Genomic DNA, 10,268 nt, shown 5'->3' with positions numbered 1-10,268 from the left:
CCTTAGCTCAGCAGGCAGCTACACCCACAGACCAGGCACTCTTATGGCTTGGGCTGGAGGAAGTACCCTGGGGCTCATGGGGTGGTACCACCACCAAGCCTGTGGTAGAAACAAGAGTCCCAACTCACTCAGGAACCACATCAGGCTCCATTACCACAACTACCAGATTCCCTGTGACTGATGGAGCCTCCACCTGGGGCTGTGGGAGCAGGTGCCCAAGTAAGCAGGAGAGCACAGTGCAGTAGGCAGATATTTATTGGTGTAGAGAGGAGGGGCTCACAGAAAAACAAACTGCAGAGGTGACCACAGCACAAGCTGGGACAGAGCCAATTCTCCATTGATCCTTCCTCCCAGCAGCATCCAGTGTTTCCCTCCAGCTTGTCTGCTGCCATTGCATATCTCCCAGACTTCAAGTGCAACTAGGAGCTAGCCAGGACACAGCAGCAAAGAGCAGAGCTGTCACACCATGCCCAAGGCTTGGCTCCCACCCCAGACAGGCAGGGCCTGGGACATCCCTGCCCCCAGCAGCATGACTAAGGCTGCTCTGTCCCATGGCTCGCTGTGCCATACAGCTCCATGGCAGTGCCAACCCACCCTCTGCAGGGGAGAAGCCTGGATGTCTACCCTGGAGGAGTGCAGGGGTCCACCACCATCCACAGAGCCCAAAGGAACCCCAGTTCTTGCACAGTTGTGACAGTAAACTGCAAGCTGTGGGTCTCCACAGCTCTGAGGAAGGAGCTCAGCCAGCTTATGGAGCCCTGTCCAGGGCAGCAGGGAGACTGATGAGAGCTGCTTCTGCAGACACAGAGAAGCTGCAAACACTGCCAGAGTGGGAGGAATGTGCTCCACAAGCACTCTGGCTCTGCCCTCACATTCCCACAGGCTCCATTCCAGTCCTGGCCCGGGTTGCTTGGTTTCTCCCAGGTCAGGGTTCACTACAAGGGGATGCAGGGATTGCACAGCAGCATGGGCTACGCTATAAACCACATTATAACTACATCTCACAGGAACAACACTGAGTAGGAGACGTGCAGAGCACTGACAGAGGGCCCCCCAGCCATGGCAGACCTGACCTATTCCTCTGCAGCAGTGGGACCCCCTCAGAGGCAGCCCCCTGCAGCTCAAGCTTGCTCTATGAGCATAAGCACACACAGCAATTAGTACAGGAACACTGGGACTACTGCATACACAACAGGAGGCCCTCCTGCTGCACAGGGCTAAGCCTGGACCACTCGTCCCTCCGGACGTCTCACAGTACACGCAACTCAAACTTCAGCTTGTGAATAATTTAACTAGCAACTGTACAGTTTCCTCGTTTGATCCAGTTCCACAGATGGGACATCCCTGGAGTCTGGGAAAGGGACCACTCAGGGAGTTAGGGGTCCCTCCGGACTCCAGGGGTGGGAGGGTCAGACAGGAGCAGAGCAGAGTTAGAAGATGGGAATGTAGTTGTCGATCTTGGTCCTGTGCCGCTGGGCGATACACTCTGCGATCCACACAATGTTGCGGCACTCCTGCTCCTTCAGCTTCACGAAGGCATAGAAGACTCCAAAGTGGAATTGGTTGAGGAAGGCCAGCTTGTTCAGCTTTACCTGGGGAAAGCCCAGAGGAGGACATGTCATTTGTTCACCTCAGATAGGAGGAGTTGGTCAAGGCAAGAGTGGAGCTGCTTGGAAGGGCCCATGACTTCCCAGCAGGCTGGAAGGCTCAGCACAGGTATCCTGTCCTGCATCTCTCTAGGTCCTCGGGACAGCTCTAACCTACAGCACATGGCTCAGGACAGGCTCTGACATTTGAAGGAAATATTTATAACTCAGGTACCATGAAAATCCTTATTTTCCATGTAATTACACTCTAGTTTTGCTATTGATGGACCAAATATCCATTAGCAGCCCCAAACATGCCTCCCCACACTGCTCTAATCTGTCTGGGTGAGACAATATACCAAGCACTATGCCAGGCCCCCATCCTCATGCAGGAGCAGAGGGCAAGCATGCTTCTCCTTCCCCCAAACCCTGTTCATCTACAGCACTGCTGACAGGGCAGCAGGCCAGCTTCCTGACACCTGGAGCTTTGCAAATGGCACACGTCAAGCACATCAGGGCTCACTCACCTCGTGCTCAAAGAACCGGTCTTCAAGGGTTTTGTCTCCAGGGTTGCTGCCAGCCCCTTCAAATAGCAGCTTGTACTCCTGCAGAAAGGCATTACATGAGGATATACTCTGCACCCAACTTCAGCAGCATTTGAGGGCCCCCTGTGTCACAGATACTCCAGCCACCCTGTCTAGTCAGAGGACAGAGAAACCAAGAGCCCTGCCTGTCTCCTCTGAAATGTGCAGTTCTCAAAGGTGTATAATCACTTTGAGCCATAGGAGAAGGGGCATCAGATACAGACCCCTCCGTGTACAGACTGAAGTGTTTGGGCCAGACCCCTGTGCCCACACACACAGGCTGCTCAGTAAGGGGACACTGACTCTAAACAGGTCCCCAGCCATGTATAAAGCGGCTTGAACACAGACAAATCCAAACATGTCCTCCCAGATCAGCATCTCATCTTCAACTGAACCAGAGCTCAGGGCTGGAAGTGGGGCAACACCACTTCTCACTGAAGACACATTTCCATTCACAAATCAGGCAAGGACAGCCTGTCATTGCTGCCACATCAGCACCTCAAGGGTTTGGTGGTAAGGGCAGTCCCCACACCCTGGGACAGGGAACATTGTCTCTCAGTCACCACTGAAATGACAGCCATGACTAACAAGCCAATGACATCTCAGTAAAGCCAAGTCCTGGCCAAGCAGAGGACAGGACCAACAGCATCAGAGAAGACTGGCACCTCTCTCCCCAAGCTGTCAAGCCACAAGCTCTCCCAGACCCCCAAGAAGCTCTGACCCAGAGAAGGTTCTTGTACCAATCCCCACACCCCTCATCCCAGAGCACTCACAGGATAGTAGTCAGCAACATTTTTGACTTGCTCGTAGTCATCTGCCCTGGCCAGCTGAGCCAGGCCCTCAGGGTAGAGCTTGCCACAGTGTGGGAACAGCTTGGCTCGGTCCTCCTTGGACAGCTCAGTACCAAATGAGTTGATGGTGATAATGAAGGCCCTCCGGTCAGCTTCAAACTGCGGGAAAAGGGTGGCTCATGCTGGGATGCAGTATCTTTATCAGAGGCTGGCAGGTAGCAGTGCTACTCTGCACACAGCCACATCAGAGGGCAACATGAGGAGGCTGCTGGGATGTGTACAGCTCTCTTGTGCTCAGCCAGGGCAGGCTACAAGTGCAGGATCCCAGTATCCCCAGTACTTAGGGAGCATTCAGGTGAGGAAATCCCCATCCCAGGCACAAATCCTGCCCAAATCAAGGAGTCTCTCTCACCTACTGCTCCTGAGTCCTGCACATCTCACAGCAAGCCTTGGCATGAACACAGGCTGTGACCCAAACAGTCCTGGTAGCTCTCCTACTTGTTATCCACGTGAGAGGATGAAGATGTTGCCACAAGGGTATCAGTATTTGGGGAACCAAAGTCATAGGCAAGCAGTGTTGCCCAGGTCTCCCAGTGAGCAGGTCAAGTGGGCATGAGGATGCTGAACACTAACTGCAGAATGCTTAACAACTGGCAGACAAGCTGGGCCTCAGCAGGGAGAGATGACCATCACTGTAATACCATCCAGCTACAAGAGTTTCCAGACCTACCTCCAGGATTGGGCACATGGCATCTGCTGTGGTACCTCCCAGCGTCTTGCAGAACTTGTAGAAGGACTCCAGGTAAGCCTGGAAGAGAGAGGGCAGATGAGCATTCTTCTACACAGCTTCATCTACTCTCCCACAGGGGCCTTCAGCAGAGGACAGACAGCAAGCTGGGAGGCTCCCAGATGCTCTGTAACACAGCACAGGCACTCTGGCCCCATGTGAACTTGCCCACACAAGGACAGTGCTTTCCCCAGGAGCCAGAGAGACATGAAGGGCTGTGGCTGGGTTTGTTCAAGTGACTGCATGAGCTTACTGTGGGCAAGATCCCCAAGCAGCAAGGTTAAAGCCTATTTTTCCCCTTTGAGTTGCCTAACTCATTTACTGAAGTCTCACATGGTTTCCTGACCCTGCTCTGGCCTCCACAAACATGCCAAGCCACACAACCATAGCTACAAGACCTACACTCAGAAAGTAGCGCTGTGTAAGCAGAGTCAAGAGATGAGACAGGACATCTGTGAAAGAAACCAGCCATTCTCTCTAATTCTCTTTTCACACTGTGACCACTTGGTCTCTATCCCAACTGGAGCATTGCAGAAAACATACGGCCAGGCACAGCTACGCTGCCTCCAGGAAACGTAATCCTTTGCGGAGATGTTCCGTAATCCATCTGGAAGATTACTCTGTCTCCCAGGGGGAGCCTAAGAAAGCTGTGGATGGCTAAAAGTATCATTCAGCAAAAATGTTCTCAGAAGAAGTGACCAAGTAATACAACACCTCCCTGAGCAGAGAGCTGCAACCAGAATCACTCAAAGGGATAGAATAAAAGGATGCTGAGACACCACAAATCTCTGCTTTATCACAACAACTCTAGGACTGAAGATGGACCAAGAATGTACAAGTCCGAAACCCTCAGCCACTGCACTAGGAAAGCACCTGGATTACTGTGTTCTGTATTTGTTACCACACAGTGCAAGAGGACAGTGCTGGGTTGGCATCACTCATCAAAGAAAGCCTCTCAGCACTTGCCACTGCTCCGGCAGAGGAGAGCACAGAGCATCAGTCTGCAGAGTTACCACAGGAACAAGGACATGGATAATGGACGCCATTTGAGGCTGGCAGGAAAGGGAACATGAAGAGATTCAGCCACTACCTCTACCCTTATCAAAGCTCACACACAAACCTAGGGCTTTAGAAGCAAATACAGGTGAACTCAAATATCCAGCAATGAATGGGGATCCATATCACAGACAACATGGAAACAGTCTGTAAACAGCTGCACTGGGTGCCCTTCCAGTGACAGAAACACTCCAATGTCCTGAAGCCCTTACCCCAGGAACAGAGGTGTCTTTGCCTTTAATGATCCTCAGTGGGTCTTCCCTTCCATGAACCCACCCCGTCTGCCTCCTGCTAGCCTCATCTGTCCTCAAATCCAGTCTGAAGTCAGGCCTGTGGCCTGTCCATCCACACTGACTTTTCCTCCGTGATCTGCAGATATCACCCTCCTCTGTCAGCTGAGGAATCCTAGTCTTTCTCTGTAGTTTTCCTGACAGAAATCATACCCAAGCCTCTAAATTTGTCTGTCTTAGCACCATCTCCTGTTTTGCTGTTCATACTCTGAGACGAGTGGAATGAGATAGTGGCCAGGTCAAATACACTTTACAGATGGATGCAGAAGCACAGTGATACTAATATAGTTCTTTTCTACTGTTAGGAACATGTTACCTTGTAGAGAGACAATTGCTTAGGTCAATCACTAGCCAAGACTCCATTTAGTAGTAGGAAGAAGCAAGGAGACCCTCACTGTACAAGCAGAGTTAGGGTTCCCCCTGGCCTCTCCCATACACCACATTTACCCACACTGATTTTCCTGCTTTATTTTATTGTCCAGTCACAAAGCTCCTTCAATTGGATCCTACAAGAAAGTCACCAGCAAAGGCCAACAGTCAGCTGGCTTCACTTCAACAAGAGATGGAACAAAGGAAGTAAGCACTGAAGATAACAAAGCCAACACTAAAGATAACAATGCCAGCACACTTCCATTGCAACACTTGGCTGCTGACTGCACTCTACATTAAGCACTGACCATTTTAATATTTCCACCATTTGAGAACCTTCATTGCTAACAAGAAGCCTTTGTAATAGCTTCTATGGATCCTGCTCAAACCTTCTGTCAACACACTCACAGATTCTTTAAAAAAACCTCCAGTATGTCTGGGAGATAGCACTTCCCCTTCCCATGCCAACTCCACACGGATGCAGGCATCTGTCTCAGACCTGCTGTGTTTTTCAGAGCAGCTCTCTGCAGATTTCAGACCTGGTTTTATTTCCCTCGTTTGCATTGTATTATACATTTTCCAGTCTCTGGGGAGAGAAGTAGCTTCAAGTACAGTCTGTAAGCAGCAATCACCTTTTCCACCCCTTCATCCCTGTGATTTGTTACGGACAGAGCTTCTGTATTCCCCAGGGGCTGCTCTTTAGCAAGAACCAGTGCCAGCACACACTAAGGAATTACAGGCACCCACATTTCCATTTGTGGGTAGGAAGTGCAGACTACAGAGCAGTATTAAGCCTCAAAAAGGATATTGGAAAGGACATGGCAACTGGGATCCAAGGGGATACATCCCACCTCCCTCCCAACCAGCTTTCCCGTGCCCACTCTGCTGCCTGCCTTCCCCCTCCTGCATCATGTTAAGACGGAGGCCTGTGCCCTGCAAGGCTGTGGTGTTTACACACACAGGTATCCCTCCCTGTTACAGCAAAGACCAGTACATGCCAGAGGCCACAGGCAGCTGGGCATGACTGCTGACATGCTGCTCCTTCTCCCTCCCTTTGCCTTCTTCCCTTCACGCCTGACCTGCTCTCTGCCTCTCCAAACAGGCCACAGCTTCCTTGGGAAGCAGAGGTCACACCAACTGCAGGCTGGCCATGACCAGCCAAAACAAGATTGCCAGATAAAATCTATATCCCACCCCTGATCCAGAGAGTCGAGATGGAGCGATAGCCACAGCCTGCACATAAACACACGCTTCGACACTGCCAGCTAAAACCAGACAGGGCCTGCAGAGGTGACAGCTCAGGACAAGGGGATCCTTAGCCCCTCCACATCTCTCTGCCAATACTCTCCCCAGCTTGCACCTTCTACACTCCTCTACCAAGAACATCTAACCCAAACCACATACACAGAAGGCTTGAGCAGACAGTTTGAAGGTCTTTGGGAAGGGCTCAAGACAGAGAGCAAAGCCAATGGGAGTCCTTCAACCAAGTTTAAGATTAGTCATTGTGAATGCAGTTAACTACACCTCTGAACCTGTGTGGTGAGGGAACAGACTTCTCCTGCCTGCCTGAGGCATGAGTAAATTCAAAGACACCACTTCTGCAAAATGTCTTGCACAGACTCTTGACAGCTCCAAGAAAATCCTCCTCTCAGCCTAGCTCTGGTACCCTGTCTCAGCAGAGCTGTGTGATCCCATGTCAGGCTCCTCCAGGAGTGCTATCCTTACTTTCCAGTGGATGCAACTAGGTTTTGGCCATGTTTATCACCATGCCAGGAATAAATAGGGAAGTTTACACTTTCTTTCCTTCTCAGAAACTCTAGCACTAGGGCAAGAGGCAACAGACAGAAATTGATGCGCAGGAAGTTCCACCTGAATATGAGGAAGAACTTTTTTACTGTGTGGGTGACCATGCACTAGAACTGTTTGTCCAGAGAGGGTGTGGAGCCTCCCTCGCTGGAGATATTCCAGAAGCATCCAGACACAAACCTGTGCCATATACTCTGGGATAGTCCTGATTGAGCAGGGAGTTTGAACCAGGTGACCCACTGTGGCCCTCTCCAACCTAACCCATTCTGCAATTCCATGATTCATTTACCTTATACAGGGTGTTTCGAATTATTTCGATATTCATTTCATCCAGGTCCTGTTCAGATATGCAGTCTTGGAAGAAAGCAGCTGAAACAGAGCCAGAGACAGAGTTAGCATTGTCCTAAGTAGACCCATGCTCAGCACTTTCCAGGCTCCTCAACAATACCAGGCAGAAGCACACCCTGTGTTGAGCTTGTCCCTCCTAGGCCTGGCCCTTTATCTTCAGCAGACAAATTGTCATGACTCAAAACCTCAGGCTCCACCATGATTCCTTAGGCCATAAAAATTTCTGGGGTTCTCACATGAAAATATTTCTTCACCCCTTAGTCCTATGGTTTTGTTAACAGCCTATTCCCAGCAGAAATTCTCAGCTCTAGTCCTCAGTATCAATAATAGAGAAAGTCTGTATTTAAAAATAAGCAATCCACAGACTGTTCCCAGATGCAGGCACTTGAAGGCGAAAATGCAGCTTTGAACTGCCTGCTACAGCACTGCAGGAGTGCTTAAGTACCTGTGAGACAGCAGCTAAAGGAGAGACAAAAGGAGCTGATGCTTCTCCCTCCTTCTACAATATTTTAGTGGGGATTAAGAAGGCGTGGTGATGCCACAGCTCGTATAGCCAATGACACTGGTCATGGCTGGTGTCAGGAGTTGTTTCTCCTGGTCAAGTCTATCCGTCTCATTTTCCACTTTGTCCAAGGGCTTTTATTTCTCTAGCTGAAAGTTAGTAACAGGAGACAGAATAAATCAATAGGACTTCGTAGGATGCTCAGCCCTACATACTTTGCCAGAGTACCTCTGGGAGGGAGTTGGAGAAGTTGTGGCCACCTAAAGAATGCAGATTTCAGACCAAACAGGTGCTGCAGGCTGCAGATATAGGTGAGTCTTGTACATCTACAGTGCAGTGTAATGCTGCTGTTGTGTTCTTGCTAGCAAACGATTGGTACAATAAAACCCACTGACAGGACTTCCTGACTTCAACTCCCACTGAGTAACCAACTTCGCTGAATTTGCTACAAAGAGAAATCTGATCTGTCTCAGCTTATGCAGTGCAGCTATGTATAACAGACACCACAGTCCTTCTGAGAACTGACCAGTGCTCTGCCCTGTGCAACAAATCAGCAGCAATGCAGGCTCACACCTCTGGCCTGCGCTACTTTTATTGCATGAGCTGCCTGGAAAGACAGCAGCTACAATGTGGGTCTGGAGGGTCCTGAACAGAGGTTAACCCCCCCAGAAGTTTCTTTGCAGCACCAGAGCACAGTGCCACGTGGCCAGGAGAACGCTGCTCCCAATGGTTGGCAAAAATGCAAAGAGAGTGTGCCAGGACTGGTTTTTACTGCAGGATGCGCTGGCCAGCCTGGATAGCTAAGCAGTGGCTACTTCAGAGTAGCTGAGGAATGAGTACACTGCTATTTCAGTTCTTGGCCCTCCAATATCCCAAATTAGGCTTACAGCAAGTCTCATTTTGCCCTGCTAACCTATGAAAGCCATTTGGGGTTAGGCATTCCCACCAAGCCACGTAGTTACTCAAGTCCTTTTAGGAGATAGAGCTGCTGTTTCTTTGCGTGTGGTCACTGGAAAGAGTGCAAGTTAAACAATCAAAGCCTGCATGCCTGCTTGTTTAGGCAACACAACTTCTCCCCATGTTCCCCTGCTGAAGAAATGCCACACTGCTTGGTACACAGCCCCAAGGGCATGGCCTGGGCAAAGGTCTGGAGAAGCCAGCCCAGGCAGGGCAGAAGCAGGCAAAACCAACTCACGTACAAGTACATGAACGCAAGAGGCAAAGACCCTCAATTGCCAGCCATGTTGTCCAGAAGCACCTCAGCATTGACACAGGGCATTTTCACTCCATATTCTGCTGGAAGCTTTAAGGTCTCTGAGAGATAATATCTCTGAAATACTCTGTTCTATCTTCTTGACAATATGGGAAGGTTCCCACTTACTTGTGAGGAGGATTTTCTTCCCACACATCATCCCTACAGTGGGCTCAACTCAACTGCATGCAGAGCCTCAGTTCTCCTGCTGTGCTGTTGCCCTGCCATGCAACCCAGATCTCTTGAGGCACGTTCTCCCTTCTTTACTGGGCACAAGTCATTTTTCCATGACAACGACTTCATTCGCCCCATTATTACACAAAGCATTTACAAAAGCACTTTCAGTTCCAAACCCAACTATTTCTATCAAAGACAGTATGATGACTTAGCGTGTTTTGTTCTTTCTAGCAACCCCAAAAGAATGACTAATCACTGACTCAGGCATATCTCATTACGTTTTTGCCCACAGATGCTAAACTAGCAAGTCACCTGTGACTACCTCCCCTACTACTGCAAAAACTTCCATATTTTCTCCAGAACCACTTCCTACACCTTTATCTTTAAAGAACAGATCTGACTAGTTCTTCATAAGACACTTAGTTTTAGCATTATGTGGCTCCTGAACAAGCCTCTAGCTCTGAGACAATATACCTCAGTCCAGGATGCTGCTATACAACGAGTTTTAAAAGGCTTTTGGAGATTTCTTTATTTTGCTGTGGTTGTTTGGGTTTGTTTTTTGTTTACATAAAGGGCTTTTATTTAACTAGTGCTAATTTTAGTAGTCTCAGAACAAGACTGGGCATGTGCAGATCTCTGTAATTATCTAAAAAAACTCCATACAAGAAATTACCCAATGATTCAACTAAAAGTGCTGGAAATCAAGTGATTCATTCCTGC

General features: G+C 49.5%; 1 protein-coding gene across 2 annotated transcripts in view; it reads right to left on the bottom strand.

The window, feature by feature from the left end:
- Positions 1–237: 237 nt before the first annotated feature.
- The window catches only part of ATP6V0D1 (ATPase H+ transporting V0 subunit d1), a 34,170-nt gene continuing 24,139 nt past the window's right edge, over positions 238–10,268 (bottom strand). For both annotated transcript variants that reach the window (XM_058845894.1, XM_058845895.1), the window contains 5 exons: positions 7,559–7,638; positions 3,692–3,769; positions 2,944–3,120; positions 2,114–2,191; positions 238–1,592 (listed from right to left, as the gene is read on the bottom strand). In XM_058845894.1, coding sequence (XP_058701877.1) covers positions 1,431–1,592; positions 2,114–2,191; positions 2,944–3,120; positions 3,692–3,769; positions 7,559–7,638 — 575 coding nt within the window. In that variant the 3' untranslated portion in view covers positions 238–1,430. The remainder of the gene's footprint in view (positions 1,593–2,113; positions 2,192–2,943; positions 3,121–3,691; positions 3,770–7,558; positions 7,639–10,268) is intronic.

The sequence above is a fragment of the Poecile atricapillus genome, chromosome 10 (genome assembly GCF_030490865.1).
Source record: "Poecile atricapillus isolate bPoeAtr1 chromosome 10, bPoeAtr1.hap1, whole genome shotgun sequence".
NCBI lineage: Eukaryota > Metazoa > Chordata > Aves > Passeriformes > Paridae > Poecile > Poecile atricapillus.
This window is presented reverse-complemented; position numbering and strand designations above follow the sequence as displayed.